The 24,185-nt window shown below is 38.1% G+C and overlaps 1 protein-coding gene across 2 annotated transcripts in view; it reads left to right on the top strand.

Moving 5' to 3' along the window:
* The window catches only part of CNTNAP4 (contactin associated protein family member 4), a 265,641-nt gene that overhangs the window by 224,231 nt on the left and 17,225 nt on the right, over nt 1–24,185 (top strand). For both annotated transcript variants that reach the window (XR_007474456.1, XM_004280676.3), the window contains exons 16-21: nt 7,117–7,287; nt 8,010–8,228; nt 18,864–19,103; nt 20,548–20,772; nt 22,064–22,197; nt 23,039–23,126. Coding sequence is in view for 1 of the 2 variants with exons in the window: in XM_004280676.3 (XP_004280724.2) it covers nt 7,117–7,287; nt 8,010–8,228; nt 18,864–19,103; nt 20,548–20,772; nt 22,064–22,197; nt 23,039–23,126 (1,077 nt within the window). In the remaining variant the exon portion in view is untranslated. The remainder of the gene's footprint in view (nt 1–7,116; nt 7,288–8,009; nt 8,229–18,863; nt 19,104–20,547; nt 20,773–22,063; nt 22,198–23,038; nt 23,127–24,185) is intronic.

Raw genomic sequence — 24,185 nt, 5'->3', positions numbered from 1 at the left:
CTACTTGTTTACCAAAGAATTTGAGTATATTTATGAGATACATATGATACAACCAAACTGGGCGTGATTACTCTAAGCTTTCTGATTGCTATTATGACAAAGAGAATCTTATCATTTCATTCAACAAATATTTATTGAGCCCATACACTGCACCATGTCTTCCCCACATTGAGACTGACAGGGAGAGAGAGAAACAGCAGTGAACGAAATAGGCAAAACTAAATAGAGAAGAAGATCTTCATTCTCGGAGCTCAAGTTCTCCTGAGGTGGGGGAGATGGACAACAAATAAGTAATCCGGTGTGACGGACACTCGTAAGTATTGTGAAGGCAGTGCAGCTGAGAGAGGACTGGGGTGGGATTGAGCATTTAAAATATGATGGTTATTAGGTGCTCACTATGAAGGTGGCATTTGAATAAAAATCTGAGGGAAATAAGAGAGCAAGGCATGTGAGTATCTGTGAAAGTACTTTACACAGCGGGGAAAGCCAGAGTATCCACGCAGAGATGGGACTGTTGCTGATATGGTCATGGAACAGCAAAACGGCCCGTATGTTCGGAGCAGAGTGTGCAAAGAGGAGAAGGGTATAAGTCAGAGAGGAAACTGGTGGTCAGATCACTGAGGGTTTTGAAAGGTCTTTATTTTTCAACCTGAATGAGAATGGAAAACAGGAGAGAATTTTGGGAGGAGGAGCAGTGTGGTCTAACTTATGCTTTAGTGAGACTGAACAGGGTAGGGCTGATGAGCATATCACCAACAGCTGAGCGATAGTGATGGCTTGGACCATGGACACAGTGATGATAGTGGTAACGTGTATTGTTCAAAAGGAGAAGCAATCACATTTGCTGTTGGATTGATGTAGGTTGCAAAAGGAGTAGTCAAGAATGATACCAAGGTGTTTGGTCTCACAGTCAATTAGAGGCATGGAATTGGCACTAACTGAGACGGAGAAGATTGCTGCTGGGGTCAAGGAGTTGCAGAGGAGTGTTAAGAATTCTGTTTTTGAACATATTAACGCTGAGATGCTCTTAGACATTCACATAGAGATGTGGAGTTGTTAGTTTGAGAGTTCCAGGCTTCAGTTGTATATTTATAAGTCAGCAGCATATTTAAAAGCCATGAAATGGCCCGCAGGAGTTATTGTGGGTGGAGTAGTATAATGACAGGGCCTTGAGACGTTCCCACACTGATAGGTTGGGGAGTTGAGGAAGAAGAAAGAAAGGAAACTGAGAACGACACCACTAATGAGTGCTGGTATCCTGTACTCCAAATGAAGAGCATATTTCAAAGAGAGGAAAATAATCAATCATTAATTGTTGCTGATAGGTTTAGTAAGATGTGGGCTGAGAATTGACAAAGGACTAGTCTCTAGAGATACTAGACCCCTCAAAAGTCAACAATGAAAAAAGAAGCAGCAGTCCAATTAAAGTATGGATGTTATGAAATGAATTGTTCCCCACCCCCAAAATTCATATGTTGAAGCCCTAACCCCCAATGGGACTGTATGAGGCAGTGGGGTCTTTAAGGAGATAATTTAAGTTAAATGATGTCATAAGCATGGGTCCCTAATCTGATTGGATTCATGTCTTTATAAGAAGACAAAGAGACATCAGAGAGCCCTCTCTCTCTCCACGTGTGCGCAGAGGAAAGGCCATGTGAGGACATGGTGAGAATGCAACCATCTGCAAGCCAGGAACGCAATGGGTAAATGACATGAAGAGAGATTTCAACAAGTAGGGAATACAGGTGGCAATTAAACACCTGAAAAAATACTCAAAGTCATTAACCACTGGGCAGACGCATATTAAAACCACAATGAGATATCACTACACACCTTTCAGAATGGCTAAAATTAAAAAAGAAAATAGTGACAACACAAAATTCTGGTAGGTATGTGGAGAAACTGATCACTCATACATGCTGGTGGCAATGTAAAATGATATGGCCGCTCTGGGAACTCTTGACAGTTTCATAGAAAACAAGCATGCAACTCTCATACGACTCAGTGATTGTACTCCTTGGCATTTATCCCAGAGAACTGAAAACTTACATTTGTACAAAAACCTGTACGTGGATGTACATAGCAGCTTTATTTCTAATGGCTGAAAACTGGAAACAACCCAGATGTCTTTCAACAGGTGAATGGTTAAATAAATTGTGGAACATCCATGCCATGGAATACTACTCAGCAGATAAAAGGAATGAACTATTGACATACACAGCAAGCTGTGTGAATCTTCAGAGAGTCATTATAAGTGAAATAATTGTCAGTCTCAAAGGCTACGTACTGTATGCCTTTATTTGTAGAGCATTTTTCAAATGACAATGGAGAACTGATTAGTGGTTGCCGGGGTTAAGGAGGGGTTGAGGGCAGGATGGAAGAGAGTATGGCTTTAAGAGGGAAGGCTAAGGAATACTTGCAGTGATGGAAATGTTCTGCATCTTAACTGTATCAAAGCCAGTACCCTGGTTGTGATATTGTACCACAATTTTGCAAGATGTTATCATTGTTGGAAACTGGGTAAAGGGTACACAGAATCTTTATTATTTCATACAACTGCATGAAAATCTACAGTTATCTCAAAATAAAAGTTTTCATTAAAGAAACCCATATTTCCAGCTTTTTAAAATGATTAAGTGCTCAGAAAGATTCATTTGACTAGTAAACTATCCCTTGCCTTTGCATTTCTGTATTTCATTTTATTTTATTCACTTTTAAGAAAGGTAGTGTTGGGGGCTTCCCTGGTGGCGCAGTGGTTAAGAACCCGCCCGCCAATGCAGGGCACACGGGTTCGAGCCCTGGTCCGGGAAGATCCCACTATGCCACGGAGCAACTAAGCCCGTGCGCCACAACTACTGAGCCTGCGCTCTAGAGCCCATGAGCCACAACTGCTTAGCCCACGTGCCACAACTACTGAAGCCTGCGTGCCTAAAGCCCGTGCTCCACAACAAGAGAAGCCACCGCAACGAGAAGCCTGCACACCACAGTGAAGAGTAGCCCCCGCTTGCCGCAGCTAGAGAAAGCCCGCGCGCAGCAACGAAGACCCAAAGCCGCCAAAAATAAATAAATAAAATTTTTAAAAAATAAAAAAAAAGAAAGGTAGTGTTACCAAACTCATCAGATTGTATGCACTAAATATGTACAGCTTTTTACATGTCAATCATACTTCATATAAGTGGTTTTGAAAAAGAAGGAAAGGTAGTTTTAGCATGTCATATGCATTTTGATTTTAAAAGTAAAACAATGTCTTAAAAACAACAGATTTGGGGCTTCCCTGGTGGCGCAGTGGTTGAGAATCTGCCTGCTAATGCAGGGAACACGGGTTCGAGCCCTGGTCTGGGAGGATCCCACATGCCGCGGAGCAACTGGGCCCGTGAGCCACAACTACTGAGCCTGCACGCGTCTGGAGCCTGTGCTCCGCCACGAGAGAGGCCGCGATAGTGAGAGGCCTGCGCACCGTGATGAAGAGTGGCCCCCACTTGCCACAACTAGAGAAAGCCCTCGCACAGAAACGAAGACCCAACACAGCCAAAATAAATAAATTAATTAATAAACTCCTACCCCCAACATCTTCTTTAAAAAAAAAAAACAAAACAAAAAAACAGATCTTTCAAATACTGTCCTTTTTTTAAACATCTTTATTGAGATATAACTCACATCCCATGCAATTCACCCATGTAAAGTGAACTATTCAGTGACTTTTAGTATATTCATAGCATTGTGTAACCATTACTGTAATCAATTTAGAACATTTTCATTACCCTAAAAAGAACTCTTCACCTCTTAGCCCCTGTCATCTTTCAATCCTTCCATCTTCCCAGCCAACTAATCTACTTTCGGTCTCTATAAATCTGTTCCTTTTAAAAGGAGAATCATTATCATTAATAAATTATATAAATAAAAGTTTAGCAAAACAGGTATTTTAAAAATTACTTGGGGCTTCCCTGGTGGCGCGGTGGTTGGGAGTCCGCCTGCCAATGCAGGGGACATGGGTTCGTGCCCCGGTCCGGGAAGATCCCACATGCCGCGGAGCGGCTGGGTCCGTGAGCCATGGCCACTGAGCCTGCGCGTCCGGAGCCTGTGCTCCGCGGCGGGAGAGGCCACAGCAGTGAGAGGCCCGCGTACCACAAAAAAAAAAAAAAAAAAATTACTTGTAATCTTAATATTCTACTAAGTTAATTTTCCTATACGGGCTTTTTTTACTTTATGTATGGAATTAAATACTTAGTACATCTTCCTTTTCTATGTAAAAAACCATATGGATCCCGTTATTCGTTACAATTTCTTTTGAATTCTGGAAAGTTAATAAGTAAATGGTATCCCTGAAAGAATCTTTCCAAATCTCTAGTACCTTATGTTGAATGTAATTGAGAATATACTAATTATTAATTACTTTTATTAATTATTAGTAATAATTACTTAGAAAAATGCATCATGGTTTTTTAACATACATATATATATATATATAGCTATTCTTCTTCAGATTCTTTTCCCATATAGGTTCTTACAGAATACTGAGTAGAGTTTCCTGTGTTATACAGTAGGTCCTTATTGATTATCTGTTTTATATATAGTAGTGTGTATGTGTTAATCCTAAACTCCTAATTTATCCTCCCCCACCCCACATTTCTCCTTTGGTAACTATAAATTTGTTTTCTGTTTCTGTGCGTCTGTTTCTATTTTGTAAATAAGTTCATTTGTATCATTTTTTAGATTCCACATATAAGTGATATCATATGCTATTTGTCTTGCTCTTTCTGACTTACTTCACTTCATATGGTAATCTCAAGGTCCATCCATGTGGCTGCAAATGGCATTTTGTTGGGAAGATAAAGAGCATTCATATAGTAAGTGATTGCATTCTGGTCTGCTCCAGGCGTAGCTGAGGGATTTTTAATCCACCCCAGCCATGAAATCCTCTCTTCAGAAGACCTGCCGCTTCTGGCTGGTGTCTGCCTGCTGGGCTCTGCTCTGCTTCCGCTTTCTTGCCCCTCCTTTCTCAGAGGCAGCCCAGAGCCTCCTGGGTGCTTCCTGGCACAGTCTGTAAAGAGCTGAGCTATCATTTGGAAATATTGGCCTTTCCTGTCTTTATAGTTGTTGTGAATTAGCAGCAATTTCTTAATTCAATAAAGTGATCTTACTTCATTGTTTTACCTATTGTGAGTCTGTAAAATAAGGTTTGCTAACTAGATAAATGTGGTACTATGTGTGTGTGAGTGTTTAAACTACCTAAGGTAATAAATTGTTTTCATTACTGTAGAAGCATTCATTGTAAAAATAGCAGCAATTCAAAGAATTGTTCCTCTGTTTCAGCCCGTTCCCTGAAGCCCTCTGTACGATGCTTTATTGGGTTAGTTGTGATATAAAAATGAAACAAGTGGGATATTGTGTTCTTATAGTAATAATATCTAATTTAGACCTTTAAGTAATTCTGAGGGTTCCTCTTAGTAATCACTCCAGATGAGCAAGATTTAATAATACTCCATAATTTAAAGTTACAGCTTTATTTTAATGTTCACACATTTCAACAGAAAGGCATTTAATTCCTTCTAAAAATAGGTCAGGTAAAAACTTTTAAGAACACTAATGTGTTATTACCCCTGGCTTGATATTTTGCTTTGCTTGCTGTCTTTCGTAGAGAGCAAAATGTCTAGGCACGGAAATAGCTGTAGAATGGAAATAAGGGCAAAGTTTGACATACTCAGAAAATATACAGTTTCATTTGGATGTAGGGGGAAAAAAAAGCCCTCTAAGTATATTCGCAGCTGAATAGACTCAGCTCTAAAATTGTCCACATATGAGCTGAGGATTGACTTTTGAATCAGGTCCATAGGACATACAGGAAAAAATACAATAGATGTAAGCACCGTTTGTTTGGATCCAGAATTTATAGAAAATAAATCATAATCTAAGGAACAAATAGAAGCCAAGTCAAGTTCGTGACTTTTAACTTAACGAGGTGTCTGTTCTCTGCTAACATAACAAAACGTTGTTTTGAAATTCCTGTGTTCTAACTTCAGAGGATCAATACGTCTTTCTTCCAGGAAGGTCATTTAGTAGAATTTCATTCAGTGTTGTGAGTACATATGATGGCTGTTGCTTAAAACTGAAGACGTATATTTATTTTTGATGTGTCGACAACTTGCTGGTGGCAGCGACAATGCGTAGTTCGTTTCTCCGATAATGCTTCTCATCAACCACGTGTATCCGGTTGGATTTCACTTCCGTCACTTCGTGCCACTGCATGTGTATTTTCTTTTCCATGCTTTGTTTTTATAAGACCGAGAATACTTTTTTCAAAAGAAATCTTGTAGAAACTTGTAGATGTAACCAAAAAATGAATGGGAAGGTGAAAATACGAAGTTGTATTGGGACAGAAATTATAATGTACTTTATAGTCCACACAATTTTTGTAGACGTCTTACTTTATACTAGTTTTTAAACATGTTCTCCTTATTTTGAGCATTTAAAAAAATGTTGAGAACCCTTTTCCGACTTCACTATTATAAGCAAAATAAAAGATAGTTTTGAATGAAAAGAGCATTTTCATGAGCATATCAGCATAGCACAGAGTAAGTAGTGTCTTGATCTTTAATTAGATGAGAATATTTTGACTGCCAATCTCAGTTTAGAAAATCACAAAACCCATTAATGAAAACAGTTAGTTGGTGGTGTAACTCTGTAAGGTATGTTAGAAGTATTAGAACAAAAAACACTTTGAGCTTCTGTAGAGTTTTTGTTATTCAAAGTAATGTAGGTGTTTAAATATTCAAGTTATAAAAAAATGTCTATTAATGTTTGGCAGATCTTATCATAATGCTTTGGTATTTAGGCTGCAGGTTATTTTCCTTATATGAAATATAACTTTCAGACTGTTACTGCAGTGATCATTCCTCTCCCATGTTGGAAGGAATCCAGAATTTCAACCCTTGTAAAATCTCCAATCATGTTTTCACATCTTGTATACTGTATAATTAACAGACAAAAGAAAAGCAGTTTTGTGTAAATTAGCAATATTTTAAGAGTAAAACTGCAAAAAAAAAAAGAAAATGTAATTATGTCATTTATTTTATGAATTTTTTTTCCTTTCTTATTTTTCCCTTTAAAAAAAAACAGGGTTATTTTGGAATTCAGCTTCCTTCAATACTGAGGCTTCATACCTTCATTTTCCTACTTTCCACGGAGAACTTAGTGCAGACGTGTCTTTCTTTTTTAAGACAACAGCTTCATCTGGGGTATTTTTAGAGAACCTGGGGATTACTGATTTTATACGGATAGAGCTACGCTGTAAGTCTTCTTTTCCTTAGAAGTCTATGGGATTCTATTTAGGAGTAAATTCTTTAACTAATTTTTAAAGTACTATGTTTCTACTTTATCAGCTGAATCTTTTCATTGTGTCCTTTTGAAAAAAACTATGATATTAAGATAGCGTTTTTGCAAGAAAATTACTTGATATTTAACATATATAATAATTTGGGGAAATTACTAGTCTTCTCTAGAACCAACTTAAGTCTTTTAAATTCAAAACATTAAAAATTTTTAAAAATCCAAATTCTCAGTTAATTTCAAAATTACTTAATTAAATCAACCAGCTGTATTGTTTTGATATCCTCTTAGACTGCTATTAGTATTTTGATATCAAATGCATATTGCATGCTTTTGAAATTAAATAAACTTTGAATCACTGTCAAAATTATTTTTATATAAAATGCCAGATGCTGTTTAGTTTTCTTGCCCTGGCTAAATAGCTTTCATTTTTATCACCATGAAAAACTAACTCTGGTGATGAATTTCTTAGAATCCATTCTTTCCCCAAAATACAAATGTATTTTACTGTCTCATTCCACATCTATTCTGTGCTGACATCAACGGCTCCTTCCATAGAGTTCAAACCATTGTCTTCATGTTTAGTGACCGTTGATGCTATGGTGCTATTCCTGAGTCTAGTGAAGACTCAGCTCTCCACCACGGGGACTAACGTGAACAATCTTCATGTCTGACATTTCCAGCTCCTGCAGTCGTGACATTTTCATTCGATGTGGGGAATGGGCCTTTTGAAATCTCGGTGCAGTCACCCACTCACTTCAGCGACAACCAGTGGCACCACGTTAGGGTTGAGAGGAACACGAGAGAGGCATCTGTTCAAGTGGATCAGCTCTCACCAAGGACGCAGCCCGCTCCGGCTGATGGGCATGTCCTCCTGCAGCTCAACAGTCAGCTCTTTGTGGGTAAGTCCTGCTTTTAGGGAGTTTGTCTTTCATTGCATGATGTAAGTGCAGAGATGGGCCAAAATAAAATATAACACCAACTATAAGATCATGATAACACCACCACCAAATCACTGTTTATTGAGAACCTATGTTCCAGGCTGCACCAGGTGTTCTATTACTTCCTCGTAACCGACCTGTGAAATGGGTATTATCTCTGTTTTACAGACGAGGTAACTGAGTTTCAGGGAGCTGAAATGACCTGTCTTCAGGAATCCACCTAATAAATGAAATTCAAATTTGTGTTTGACTGATGCCTAAACCTGCATTCTTTTATTCCATTCCCATTTTATTGAGATATAATTGACCTACAGCACTGAATAAATTTAACATAAACATTCTTATTATTACAGATTATGTGGCTTGTTTCAGTTTTTCTTTAATATTAATATCTTTAATATAATATTGGAAATGTTTACCTCTTTTCCCCAGGAAGTGGAAGAACCCTCCTTATAAATCCAGCTGATGCCAACCAGTGACCCCTGTGTAAAACAGGCCAATAGCGGGGCAAAAAAAAAAGCACGAGCAAAGGGTGTAGGATCCATGATTTGACCAGTTTCACCAGTTCTTCTGGTGTCCCTTATTTTCCCTGTTTTTCTCATGTCTTGTGACCACCTACTTCATATTTATATCCAAACATTGTTCCTTTATTTTCTAAATACATTCACTTGGTATTTTAGAGACTTGATAGCAGAATCCTTCTGGGTATGTTTGTTTTATTTTACATCTCTGCTAATTACTTAACAGAACTTATTGACCATGAAGTTCAAGGAATTATGCCTTGATCACTTTTCGTACATTTTAGTGTAAATGAGGACACAGCAATGCTGTCAAGCAGGATAAATTGTAAATTATCAGAAGTTATATTTCAAGCACTTGTAAGAGTTATGTTTTAGGACAAAATTCTCATCAGATCCCCATTACATCTTCTCTTGCTTAGCAGCCTTGTTTTATTCTCTTTCACTGCAAAGGATGAAGCTTATTTAAGGGTATGGAAATCACAAAGAAATCATGAAAAGAAATACATAACTTTTCTTTCAATAACGTGCTAGGAGCTCAGTCAGGAAATTGACATAGATATTTCTTGAGTTACGAAAAATAAGAGATGGCCACAAGAAAAGGTATGGCAATTTCAAATCTGTCAGGATCTAGGAAATAGCCTTACTATTCTTAGAAATTGAGAAGGCTGAAACAGTCCTCGAATTTTTCAGTGAAATCTGCTGCAGTTTGCCTGTGCATGACCTTTCATTCTTCGTATGAATTTTAACTTCATAGAAATGGAGTTACTATATATTGTGTCTGATGGGAATCCTAGCCTTAATTTGGTTTCAGGTAGTTGTAATGAATAGAAGTACTATTATGACACACAACTGTGTGTTCGAACAGACTTGAGTCTTTTGCCATCAGTCATGTGTTATAATTTTAATAAGATCTAAGAGACTTCATCTTTATGAGGCAGTTGGTTAGGCTTTTGACATTCCTACATGTGTTAAATTCAAGGATGATTGTGTTACTTGAAAGTTTTAAAAACTGAAATCTTTCTTATGTTTAAGTCAAAGTTGCTGAAAATTAAAAAGGAAAGGCAGAAAGAAAGATCTCTGAAAAAAAAGTTACATCTATTAATAAAAATCTCTTTATACAGTTCCCTCCTTCCTACTCATAGGTAACTGAGCAAATTGAAGTGGTTAATGTGATAATATTAAAGATGGACTCATGTTAAAAAAAAAAAAGGTTTGCAGTCTTAGGTAGAGGCACATTGTTGGCTGTCAAGAGGCCACATAAGGGTCTGTTTTCATCTTCACCTCTACTGCAAGAGTGAACCACTCTTAGGAAAGGGCCCCAAACAAGCTAATAGAATAATACGTACAAGACAAAATAGTAATTTGTCAATTTACAACATTACTATCAAACAAATCGGCATTTTTTTTTTATTTCTAGATGAAAATACCTTTCCCCTGTGGGAAGATTCAATAGAATTTAAATTATAATTAAAAGGTTATACTGAATTAGCATAAAGTGGGTGAAAAGTAGTAAAAAACTGGTAATAATTACAGCTAGTTTAATGTAGCACTACCGAGACCAAAAGTAGTTCTCTGCCTTCGTAAGAGTATGTTTCAGTGGAAGAGACAAGAGGCAGCCAATAAAAGAGTAAAAACTAAGACAGAATAAAAAAACAATATGTATATAAATATATATAAAAACAATTTACATATACACACACAGGCATGCATACACACATATGTCTGTATGTGTGTGTGTATGTATATAAAGTTTCAGGTAATGATAAATACAATAAAGTAAAAAGTAAAGTAAGGCATCAGGCAACAATTTGGTTTGGGGGGCTTCTATGTCAAGTAGGGTGTTCATGGAAGTCCTCTCTGAGGACCTTACATTGGAACAGAGGCCAGATGAAGCAGAAGAGGGAACCCTGGGAATATCCGAAGGAAGAGAATTCCAGGCGGTGGGAATGAACTTCTCAGGAGTTAAGGAGTAAGTCGTGGTGGCTGAGGAGAGAATTGGTGTGAGAGGAGGATGGTGCAAAGTCCATGGTGAGGAATTTGGATTTTGTTCTAAAGCATCAGACGAGTGGCATGGTCTAATTTACGTTTTCCATGTTCTCTCTTACTGCTGTGAGGAAAATGGATGGAAGGAAAGGGTAGAAGCAGGCCACGGCATCAGTCCCCATGAGAGATCGTGGTGGCACGGGCTAAAGGGGAAATGGTGATAAAGAGAGTTGGGACATATTTTACATGGAGATGCACACCACTTGCTAGTGAGTCGGTTATCGCTGTTAGTGTTTCACTCTTTTTACTCCTCCTAATAACCTTTGGCAAGGTCTTTGCGTTACTCACATCATTTCTCAGTCTTTAATTTCACCTGAAGTTAACTTTTCTTGTTTTCTTCCTTAATCCTAACTTGTGGCATGATTAAAGCTGTCCCCTGGTCCCACATATACAATACACACCACACTTGTGCCAGGCTGGAAAAGGCCCCTGGTTTTTCTTCATAGTCCAGAGAAAATATCCCACCTCCTTCAATGAGGTTCCACCCGCCCCATAATCACACTCTCACGAGGAAATCTGGCTGCTTTGTTCATATGTTCTGTGCCAGCGTGTCACATGTAGAAGGACATTGTCTTAGAAACTGTTTGCCCGTGTGTTAATACCTTCAAAGTGCTGGAGTTAAGTCTGCTCTCAGAGCCAGTGATCCTTGGGTGACTGGCTCCGCTTTAATCCAATATAATTGATTTTCTGGTTAAAATTTTAAAGGGCAATTTCATTTCCCTTACTTACAGGTTCAAGAGCTTAATTTGTAGTTCGCCCATCCATATTAAAAAATAATTATGACTAATCAGTATTTTCAACCGTGCATAACGACTATCATTTGTATTTGGGTATCAGGACAAATGAATGAGATAGATATAATTGCGAAGAGTAAGTCTACAGTTTTCAGCGTCACTTTCTTTTCCCTAATAAAAATGTTTAAATTCAGACCCATGATGATGATGATGATGTTTTAAATTATGTGGAAACACAGTTTTTATAACTACAGGGCAAAACTGAAAGACCAAGTTAATATCAGTCTGTCACAGTTAGATTATGTTATTACCCCAGCATTTAGCAGCTTTTACCAAAAATTCACCTTCCTGTTTGTAAACAAATATAGCACAAAACATTAAACCTGTTGTGGAATATTTCAAATACTAAATGAAGTTATCTTATAGTACTACAAATATGAAACAGTAGAAATTTCGATAATGTAGAAATTTGTTTGTTTGAGATACTATCTTTAACACTTTTACCTACAAGTAGAAAGTTGCAGATATTGGAATATATGTTAATTTTGAATTAAATTATTTTGTCCAGCTCCCTGTGCTCCCATAGCCAGACCTATGTTGATGATATTTGTTGATGTTACTTTTTTTTGAGATTAGAGTTTTGGGCAGTCTCTCAGAAGTGACTGCTGCGATAGGGTAACATGAAAGAACCCAATGTGCTTTTCGCCATTGCTTGCTTCACTCTCTCCCCTAAAGACCAATCATAAAGTGTGTTCACATCTCAGAGTGAAACTCTGAGGCAAGACTAATGCTTTAACTTCTGAACAAAATGAGTGAAAATAAATAGAAAGCATGACTAAAAACGTGATTCAGCTGGGCAACAATTATATGGCAGCTGAAATAGGAATAAGGAAATGATAGGTAGTTTTGGAGATTCAGCTGGTGTTAGCCTACACCACAGAATTATAACAGAAGGACTTTAACAACCCCTGCAGTTCCCAATATTGGCACAACTATCTTCAACTAATCTAAACTGTAGGATGGCATGCGAAGTGAAGGAGTAATAAAATAATGAACAGAAATCCTTGTTTGAAAAAGTTAACATTAATGTGTGATAGTCAGATGAGGAACAGTAGCAACAATGCAATGAACATCTTCCCTTCCCCCAAATAATCTCAACCATTACATTGCTTTTCAGTGTAAAAATGATGATTCCCCTCCTATTTGTAGCCCATCTTTCTCTATTCTTGTTCTAAATTATGGCACTGGGTCTTTACCAACCTTTTCACGTTCTCTCACTTTGTCCTTTTTTGTATGTGTGTGATTTATGACATATCTTAGTTAAATAGTCCTATTCAGAGGTGCTATTCCCTACCTTAAAAAAGAAGTTTAGCAACATGATGCTGATTGGTGTGATTAACATGTGCCCTTGACCTTGTAAACACTGAGGACTCAATGTTGAGAGTCACTGCTGTGATTTTACACCCACAGACACGCTCCAACCACGGAAATGGGGCAGAGAAAAGAATCAGTCATTTTTTTAAGCTGAATTGTGACAGTGGTCATTTTCTGTTTTGGCTTGTAAACTCAGCATTTTTCTTAGAAGCGTCTTAAATTAGCCTTGAATTGATTTTCGTTCAACCAGCTCTAAAATTTTTGTTTGCAGCCTAAATTTTTCACTGACAGGTCATTAAACGGGGCAAACTTCATTTCGATACTTTGGGACCAGGGCCCGAAGGAGAAGTAAGGACTCCTGACGTAGACTCACAAGTCATTTGCGTTGCATTTGAACTGCATCAGATCTACAAATATTTATTAAGTGTCAAGAGCAAACAATCTCTAAATGCCATACTCAAAGGTTACTGCTGAACTCTAAGCATATTGAAGCTCTGAAAGCTGGTTTTCAACCTACTTACACACTCATATGGCCTGGGAGCTTTTGGGACACTGGCAGTGCCAGTACAAAGATATTTATTTACTGTTGATGGGCATTTGTATACTTTCAAAGTTGCATGTTACAAACACATCGTTGTGCTGGTCTTTTGGTGAACATATGCTCGTATATCTGTGGGGTGTGTACGTGGGATGGAGTTATTGGGTCACAGGAATGAGCGTATGCCAAGCATCAGGAGACTCTACCAAGTCTCTGTTGGCCATTTGGGCAGCGTCCTTTATGCAGTGGCTCTTCAGATCTCTTGCCCATTTTTACAGGGTTGTCCTCTTTTAAAAACAAATTGTAGAATTCTTTATATATTTTGGATGAGTCCTTTTCAGGTAAATTCACTACAGATATTTTCCTTTTTCTCTGTGGATTGCATTTTCACATTTGTTAATGGTGTCTTTTGATGAGCAGAAGTTCTCAATTATAATATATTCTAGATTTTTTTCTTTTTGCTTTCGGTTTGTTTTTGATAGGCTAAAATATAGTTACAGGAAGAGCATGCCAAACAACTTTATGTTTGAATAATTTTTATTACAGACTAATTTTCTTTTGTAGTCATAAATATGTTCCCTCATTACCAAAGTACAGTGCAATGAAAGTCACATTTCTCTTTAATGTAATCATATCATTTATTTCAATTATTTTCTTCTCCCCTCCTTGAGATGTCTTTTTCATGATTAGCCAAAGAAGCTCCCAGTGTACTTTTCTGTGTCTAGCGAGCAAATCTGAGTGACTGTTGACTAAAATCAGAATTCAGATGCGATCTCTTGAAATCAGAGAATGTGACTAATACCACCAACATTCATTTCTTTGAAATAGACCTTAGTATGGTCAAACCAGACAGTGCTGTGGCCTTAAGTCTGAGTAGACCCATTTTTCCCTGCTGCCACTACCACTGGGACGTGTACTCACCACTGACTCTGGTTCAGGGAAAAGTGACTGAGTTTTCTGCCTGTGACACGGTTGCTTACACCACCTGCCTCTTTCAACCATGATCGTTCTTTAAACGTGAGGGAAAACAGTCCTCCTCTTTCCAGCCCGCCCAGGGCTTTGCTCAGTGAGGAACATTCCATGGCAAAATTATAGCTGGGCTTCCAGGCTCACAGCTTTCTACACTAACTGATACCATCCTTGCTGCAGGGCTGCATCTCCCCCAGACCTAGGGGATGGCTGGGAAGGACAGGACTGAAGGTCCAACGCGTGATGTACAGAGGACCGCTTTTCCCGTCAGTCCCCTGACTTGGTCGTGGCCCAGCCCTCATGCCCAGTCACTTCCCTGCCCCCAGGCGACCCATGATCAGGGCCTTCCCTGCCTTTCTCTGCACAGCACCCTGGTCAGAGAGAACCCCTGTACTCTGACAAGCTTCTGTAACTTTGGATTTTGAAGAGAAGTGTGGGGATCTTGATTTCTTTTTTCCTCTAAGGCCCCTGGGCAAATTACACAGTTGTTCCCAGTTAATCCTCAGTAATATTCAAGCAGAGCACATAAATAATTTGCCATTAAAAAATGAAAGGTCTTCCTGCCACAAAAGTAGTGGGAAATTGGCATAGGAAAGAGCCAGCTTGTACTCTGTGACAGTAGCATCTGTCACTTAGTCTAACTTCCTGAGAGTGTGGAATGTGATAAAGGGATTGGGCTCAGTCTCTACGCAGCACCTTGCGCACTTATTTAGGTGCAATATCCCAATACTGTTGTGTAAGGGAACAGATTCAGTTATATTCATCCACGTAGAAACGTTGGCTATTTGTTTCACAGAATAGTCAGTGTTTGTGAAGTTACGGAATCCATTATATCTGATATAGTATGGCAGGTAAATTGATAGAAAATTAATTGGAAGACAGTTCCAAACACAATAACTCAGCAGAAACATCCAGAATCAATTAATCAAACTGCAACTCATTTTAATTGGACATACTCTAACCCAGAAAAGTCATTGGAATCTTTAATTAAGCTTTCAGGCCCAATCCTATTTACATTAGTCATGTTTTCCTGAACAGTTACATCTTAAAATAAAAGGTTATTAACTTGAAACCTAATGGTAAAGTAAAAATCCTCAATACATGTGTGCTGCAAATGTTTATATCTAATTAGACATTACATTTTTTTGGTAATTTAAAAAAGTAGTTTAGAACTGTTTGATTAGGCAACCATTAACTCTTTAAAAGTGTGGAATTAAGAAGTCCTGTTTACAAAACTGTTGATTCCGTCTCGCTATTACGGATGCTCCTTAGGCATGTATTTCACATGTCTACATGTGTATTTTCACCTGTTAATATCCCCGTCCTCTGACCTTCCTCTCCACGGGGTATCTATTTCTGCCACTGACACCATGTTGTGCTCACGTCTCTCTGTCTAAATCCATTACTAGACTGTGAGATCTCTGAGACCACGATTAGTTGCATATAACTCTGTACCTCCAATGTCAGACAGTGTCCAGCAAAGAGCTGCTAAATAAAGCTTGCAGAACTGAAATGCCATGCAAACCAAAAGTGATCTGAGGAGAAGAAAATGGAAGTTTTCTTCTTTGACCATATTCTTATATGGAGAGGAAAGGGGCGGCCTTGTAGCGAAAGGCCAACTGTAGGTTTTAGTCTTAACTCTGCCTCTGACTAAACGTGTTTATTCTAAAATTTCTCAGCTATGCCCATGGGCTAGTCCCTGGACTTTTCTATGCCTCTAGTTCCTCATCATCTGAAACAAAACAGCAGAAAACAAACAAGAATGAATGAATTGGAACCAATGAAAATGGATTATTCAGTTGTTGGACTCTGGGTTATTTAGTTATTATTATGTCACTGGTAGAATGAGACAAACCCCTAAATCAGAGAGACTGTAGATGTTTCAGAGTGACAAATGCATAACAGGCCATGATTTGACGTTACTGTGTACTATAAACTCTACACTGTGATTTAAAATACTGTAACACGAAGTCCATGAAATACACCAGGAATACACGTCTAATCCAGATTTCGCTGTATCTGCCCCTCCTCCAAAGAGTGCCTGGGCCAAAGCTAAAACCAAGGCTGCAGGCTGCCTTCCTTTCCCAGGAAAGAAAACTCCAGCGAGGATGCCGGAAGAATCTCTGTCACAGACTTGACTGAGCCCTAGACTTTCTTACTGAGTTGAGTTAGCAGCAGCTTTGATGTGGAAGGAAGAGAAAAGATGTCCTCAAGGTAAGGGGAGAAGAGAGACTTCAAGGATGGCAGGAGATTGAGTAAATGTAGGACAGATGAAACAATTGTGTCAGCAATTCTGAAACTCTGGGATAAAAGCAAGTCCTTCTCTTCCTTGCCCACATAAACTGGAATTGTAAGATGTCTGGCTCCGTACCATACTTCATCTGGATCTATAAATAGAAAATATGACCCACACCCTTAAGACTTTCATATTCTTCATTGAAAATACGCAAATTATGTCAACTGAAGCCATTTGAATACAGATATTTAAATACAGTCATTTGAAATATAAGACTAAATAGCATTAGTACCATGAGTTCAGAATTCTCAGAAATTCTTTTATTGTCCTTTTCCTGGTGTTTCATTATCCAAAAACATAGAATTAATTGATTCAGAAATATTTATTGAGTTTTATCGACAATCTCAGTCCCAGGGACCCAAACATCCCTGTGAGGAAAGGCTGTACCTCTCTTCAACTCTTGAAGCACCAAGCTCCCATCTGCTACTCCTAAGGTACAGCTGGTTTAGTGAATGAGTGTGTTAATTATTTACTAACAGTAAATTCATTCAGAAGTAATAATTATTATCAATATTAATTGATAATTAGTTATAATTATGCATAATTATAATTATAGATAATTATAATAGTTGCACAGCTATTATGTGTCAGGCACTGTTCTTTGTTCTGGGGATATAGTGTGATTGAAATAGCCCTTATTGAATGTGTATTCTGATGGAGATACACTGATAATATACAAGGAACACTGTACAAAAGTAAAGCTTGCTAGATGATGACAAAGACGTACTTATTTAGGGTCTTTCTGGCCAAATTTTGGTTCTGAAATACCAAAAAATAAACAAAAAACCAAAACCAAAAAACCTGTTGAATCTCTGAGAATAGGAGACCTTAGGTAAATGAGGCTAGATTAGGAACTAGCTAAATGAAGTTGGGGGTGGGCGTGTAGGGAGAGGTAACACATTCTGGGAAGAGAGAACAGGTACAGAGCAGGTGTAGGATCCTGGAGGTGAGGCAGCATCGTCTGTTCAAAGATGAAGCTCCTTTTGAGAGGCCCCAAGACCACCTAACTGTCTCTGGGTAAGCCACCCAGATTATTTAGATTAGGACACTATTTTCCTCCTTCAAATTCTGAGAATTAATGTATGGTATTCCTGGGCACCAGTGTATGTGCAAGTGTACCCAGAGCTTACATTCCCATTAAGATAGTGCTTTAAGTGACTGTCTGCGTCAGGTTCACCTGTGTGCTTGTTGACCGTTTAGATTCACAGCCTTTTTTTCTGGTCCACACAATCAGTATTTCTTGGGACAAGCCCCTGACCCTGTATTTTAAGAAGCCTTTCCATGTAGTACTCATATTCCTTAACGTTTGAGAACCTCTGCCTTAGAATAGCAGGGTCTGATTCTACCCAAACACTGTAAACCTCTTCAAGGGTGACTTGGTAAATACATGTTGTTATATATTATTCAATAAATGTTACACCACTGTGTGTCCTCATTAATCCCGTTTCCTGATTTCGTTGAGAATCTCTAACAATGAACATTGGTCCAACACTTAGAAAAAATTCACTGGGAAATATGCCTGACAGAAGCAAATACTCTGGTGCTCAAACTGATGCTGTGTGTTTTTGATGAAAAGATAACAACCAAAAGATCACATCAACGCACAGTCAAGTTAGAAAAACTCAAGGATTCCTTCATAGTTCTCACTAAATTAAAACTGTCCCGGCATCAGGATCCGGTTTCAATGTGAAGGACGAACCACACTTACCCACAAATATATGCTTATTTAAAATTGCAAGAAAAAGGTTAGTTTCTACATAAGAATATCAATGCATATCACTGTTATATTGAATGAAAGAGCCTTTAAGTTCTTTAAAATAAAGAGACTGATTAAAAAAAGTCTCCAATTTAAAGTTTAATAGAACTCTTTTAGAAAACAAATCTATAACAAATTCAACCTTTGGGGAAAAAACGTGAATCAAATGTTTTATGTTTTTGAATTCTTCTACTATTTTGTCGCAAATCGTGCTTCTAAAAGTATATTGGCTCTTCAGACTCCAGTGGTTCTCTGTTAAGGCCATGATTTTGGCCGCCCTCCGTGAGGCCTCAGTTTTGTGTGGTCTTAAAATCCTGAACAAAACACCTAGGAACGTGTTTGCATTTGCAGTATTTCCCTTTTAGGTGGAACGGCCACCCGACAGAGGGGCTTTCTGGGATGCATTCGGTCTCTGCAGTTGAACGGAATGGCCCTGGACCTGGAAGAAAGAGCCAAGGTGACTCCGGGAGTGGAGCCGGGCTGCAGAGGGCACTGCAGCAGCTACGGGAAGTTGTGCCACAACGGCGGGAAGTGCAGGGAAAAGCCCAGCGGCTTCTCCTGTGACTGCACCTCCTCTGCATACGCAGGGCCGTTCTGCTCAGACGGTGAGTGTGACGTGGGTGCCCCAGCAGCAAGACAATCCAACGTGAATAAAACCTCCCACAGTTCTTTTTCTCTGTAGCTATTTGAAACAAAAGTATTTCCATTTCTGAATTTTTTTTGGCAAATGGCCTATTTTATACCAATGACATTTCATTACTTAAATATTTGCCGCGGTTCTTTGAACACCGTGTTTATCGATGGTAAACCCTGCAATAGTCGCCTCTAGGTGTTGTAGAGTGTTGGCTGCGCAGTCTGATCTTTTCTATCTACAGCTAATGCTCTTAAGTAATATGGGTGTCAACAACCAGTCCCATGGGCAGTTCTCATTTTTCAAATCATTAAAAGCATTATTGTTATTTTTGAAGATGGTCAGCAGTGCAAAGACATTTAGGAAGCTTTGTTGTTTTACCAAACAAATATTATTTCCAGGAATATAAATAACGTTTCCATTCAGTATTGATGTGTAACAAAATAGAGATACTTGGTCGTTTTGCTCTGTGAAATGCCGACTGTCTGTTGGTGAAGTGAAACAGTGGACTGTTTTTCAGCTGGTCTTGTTCACTGCTCCGTGTCATGGAAGAAGGAACGAACTGAGTGTAGTACTCAGCGTTCTGAACAGACTTCCATGAATAGACAAACGTTTGCTATAGTTCCTCATAGAAAAATGTCAACCAGTTTAATCCAGTTGCTTTATTTAAGTGTTTCTGGGCTACTGAACCTTTACCTGAAGGAGGCTAACGAAAACTGGCTGCAAATTGAATCAGTCCCTGATTTGCAATGAAAGCCTTTGAGATTTTTTAATGGAAAGTTGGCCAAAGTGCACTCTTCAGGTCATCTACTTTTTATCAGGAATAGGTTATCGTTTGAAATCAACCTGTGGTAATCAATCACTGCTGCTCCCATTCTATGCTTCTCACGTTTAAAGTTAGAACTAAGACCTGTGTCTTTACATCCTCATGTCTTTATAAGAGGATGCCTTTATTTTCTGGATCTAAATGATTTCCAGTTCATCTTGCTAAGTGTAATCAGGAATATTATTCTGCATCCACATGTTATGTAGTATCTCAAACGTGTATCTATAGAGAGTAAAAATAATAAACAGGCAAAAAACCTAAAGCCCTGAGGGAGTGGAGATGTTGCTACATTTATCCGTGAGCATCATCTGAAGCTCATGTTCAACACCTGCCCTGTATAGTAATGGAGGAAAGCAGAGTTCTGGGATCCCGAGCTAGTTACCCCTCCCACCACCTTCTTCACTTTTATACAAATCTATTTGGTGTGTGTGTGTGTGTGTTTATGTGCGAATTTAGGATATTAATCTTGTGTAAGTAAAATGATTTTTAAAAGTTTGGTTAGTTATTTTTTAAATTTGAAAAGTATCAGTATAACCGAGGCAGCATCCTTGTTTCTTAAATTTTTTAACGTAAAATGTGCTTATCATTTCAGAGATTTCTGCCTATTTTGGATCTGGCTCATCTGTGATTTACAATTTTCAAGAAAATTACTCCCTAAGTAAAAATTCCAGCTCCCACGCGGCTTCATTTCACGGTGACATGAGGCTAAGCAGGGAAACGATCGAGTTTAGCTTCCGCACCACACGGACCCCGAGCTTGCTGCTCTACGTCAACTCCTTTTATAAAGAATACCTTTCAGTTATCATTGCCAAAAATGGTGAGTGCTGTTCAGACGAGGGAAAACTGGGTTAGAACATTAGGTCAGGAACAATGTAGATCCTTCTCATGGTCCCGCTGCTCAAACTACAAACAGGAAAAGAAGTGTGCCTGTCCTGTGTATTCAGTTTTGTGTTTTCAGTACTGTCCTATCAGCTTAATCTAAAAGGACTATTTAAAACACTTAAAATGCCTGTATCGCTTTATAATTTTGGTAATTTAACACAATCAGTGTGAATTTTTAATTTATGTAGATCAAATATTTATTATATTTTATCATTGCTAGGATCACTTTACTCTTCCATGTAACAGTATCAGTTTTGTGGTTCATTTTGAAATAAGATGCCTATTTGTACATAACAAGTAATTTCCTTTGAATCAAAGTAGAGAAGTTTTGAGAGAATGTTAACAAACTAGCATTATGTGTAAGAAAACGTCCACAAAATAATCTGTTGGTTCTGATTTTCGGCCATAAAGTAGTCATGGGAAATGCTAGTACATCAATACAGGGTAATGGTATGTGGCTTAGGACGTGTGTGCTACAGAAAACCACTTACTGTTATTGTTCTCTTCCCTTTATCTGGATTAGAGATAAAAATTTTATGAGTAAATCCTCTGGGTGAGGAAAACAAACGAACATACAAACATGTGAATATATCATTTCAACTAAATCAAATATGGCCCAAGGTCACTGAACACCAAAATAAAAATAATATTGTTCAGTAAGTATATGTCTCCTCACTGTATACATTTTGAGCTTGAAGCTTATCTATATATATTAGGACATTTTCTCTGTTAAACTGGAAGATATCCTGTGAAGTCAATTTATTGACATCTTTGCAGGCAATTAAGTGAGTAGTGTTTGCTTATAATAATTCCATTCATCAGTTGCATTTCAGGAATGGTAGATGTATTTTTTTTGAAAGATGAGATGATAGAAGCAACGTTCTTGCAATATTCCACAGTAGTTCGGCACTTCATAATATACTAAATCTTATTTTTTTAAGTTAGAGGCTAGTGCGGAGATTTGCAAATGCTTAATCACATATTTGACAAATTAAAATTTTGCAGGAAAGAGCCTGCTTATTCGCAGCATATTTGCTCTTGATTTTGAAAATAGTGCAATTTCACATGGAAACTGACTTCTAGGGATTATGAGGAAAGTGTACATGCAAATGACCTACTGTGAACTTTCCCCCAGAAATTAATATCAAAAAAGGACTCTTGAGTTTTTCTAAGTAGTTTTTAAAATACAATTTTAACTAAAATATAACTTTTTCCCCCTACTTTAGGAAGTTTGCAGATCAGGTACAAGCTAAACAGACATCAGGAACCCGATGTTGTTAACTTTGATTTCAAAAACATGGCTGATGGACAGCTTCACCACGTAAAGATTAACAGGGAAGAAGCAGTGGTCTTTGTGGAGGTAATAGAGAAAATGCAACAGAAGCAATGGTTAAAATTATGCTCCCCAGCAAGAAGGACCTACAGCAGAAATTGGATAATGGATAGATCAAACAAAGACATCCTTTCAGTTGCTGCTCTTGGATAGATCATAGGCCATCAGATGTGTTCAGTTTTTTTAAGCAATAAGATTCTGTCCAAAATATTATTAATATTTGATACTTAAAATTGCCAAACTTTCCTATTTGTTTTGCTTTACTCAGGAGGGAAATACTTTCTAGTTTACCATATTATGCTATTGGTAAGACCATTGCTACTCTAATGAAACCAGTTTACTTCAGATGGGTATACATGCAACCGTAATTCTAGCACAGAAATTAATGATTGCAATATCAGAATAAATTTTAAAATGATGTGAATTACAGCAGAGAAAGTTGAATTATTCACTCTACCAGCTTTTGAAGAAAAGCACTAATATTTCAACCCTCTAGGTAGAGGAAAATTTCTTAGCTGAATGACTCAAGTTAAAATACCCAGCTAAGTAAAAATATCAAGATGAGAATAGCTTGTATCTTTTAGTTGATTTTCTCCATTTTGGCTTTCTTATACAGTGGAGAAAAATAAAGTGATATAAGGGGATAGAAGGTGGGGTGCACTGGTATCTGAGGGTGCACAGAAATAGTTTAGAAAATAATATTCACCTGTATAAATGGCCAACTCTTTAAACTTTGTTTTCCTCAATCTTTGGGGCCATATTAACTATTGCCTATTTTATCATTTTCTTTTGTCTTCCTTTGCCTCCTGTCCTCTTCTCAACAACGGCATCCGTTTGGATGTTTGCACCTCATGTAACAATTTTATAGATTGATGAGAAAGCGAGGAGACAAGTCCACCTTGCATCAGGTACAGAACTCAGTGCGGTCAGATCCCTTGTACTGGGCAGGATTCTAGGTAAGTAAAAGGAATGGCCTTTCGCCTAATCATGATGCATAAACATGGACCAGAAGAGTCATATGCCAGACACATAGACACACACACACACACGCACACGCACACACACACACAGACACACACACACACACACACACGCCACATGCAAATTCATCATGCCAAAAGAAATCTCTTGCATAATTTCATTTCTGAAGTGAATGATAATCAAGGCAGAAGCTGTACTTTCTCAGGGGTATATGTAATCGTGAGTAGGGACATTTTGCAAGATGAGCAAGCATGCTACTTTGATAGTAATGCCACTCTGGCGTGTGCCATGCGTCAGTCCAGCATAATGAAACACGGTATTGCCCTCACACTTCAAGAATATCAAATAAAAGTAGAAATAACAGACTGTGTATCAGTCAGCTGTCAAATATATAAATCATCATCTAATGATAAAAGTAGGATTAGATCTAAAAGAAAATGGAGGAGGAAGCAATTGCTTTTCTGCTGCTTAGTGAATATGCTTTAGGTTGTGGCCTGGATCCTGTTTGCCTTGTTGAGATGCAGTGGCCAGCCACTCCTGCTAGAACCCAATGACTTATAACCCAGTGTCTATCTAAATGCCTTATAATTCTTATTTCTATCCACTAGTTACTTCTGATAATAGCACTGAAGTAGAAACATACTCTTGCCATTTTAACATCAAAATATGTGCGCTTTTTTTTATACTTGCCAGCAAGGACTAAACGGAAAGAGGGGCAGTACATTTTAAAAGGGATTTTCTTTTTAGTTATAAAAGTGGGGGTGGGAGACTTTCTGTAGTCTGGTTTTCCTTCCTAGTTTGATATTTGACCCTAACCTCGAATATTTTGTCCAAGATAATGAATGGAATCTTTTATTTTTTTGACCTTTTCAGTTACTTATACCTTGATATACCATTTCTTGCATTCCCTGTACATAATCTCCGAATCTTGAGAATGCTTGATCAGACCTGTGGGTGAATGATCAAAATATCGGCCCTTGAGAAGGTTAACAGTTAAGTTGGTAAATATTTATAGGCTTTCTAGTACTATGATA

The sequence above is a fragment of the Orcinus orca genome, chromosome 20 (genome assembly GCF_937001465.1).
Source record: "Orcinus orca chromosome 20, mOrcOrc1.1, whole genome shotgun sequence".
Taxonomy (NCBI): domain Eukaryota; kingdom Metazoa; phylum Chordata; class Mammalia; order Artiodactyla; family Delphinidae; genus Orcinus; species Orcinus orca.
The sequence above is the reverse complement of the archived record's forward strand: the minus strand, read 5'-3'. Positions and strand labels throughout refer to the sequence as shown.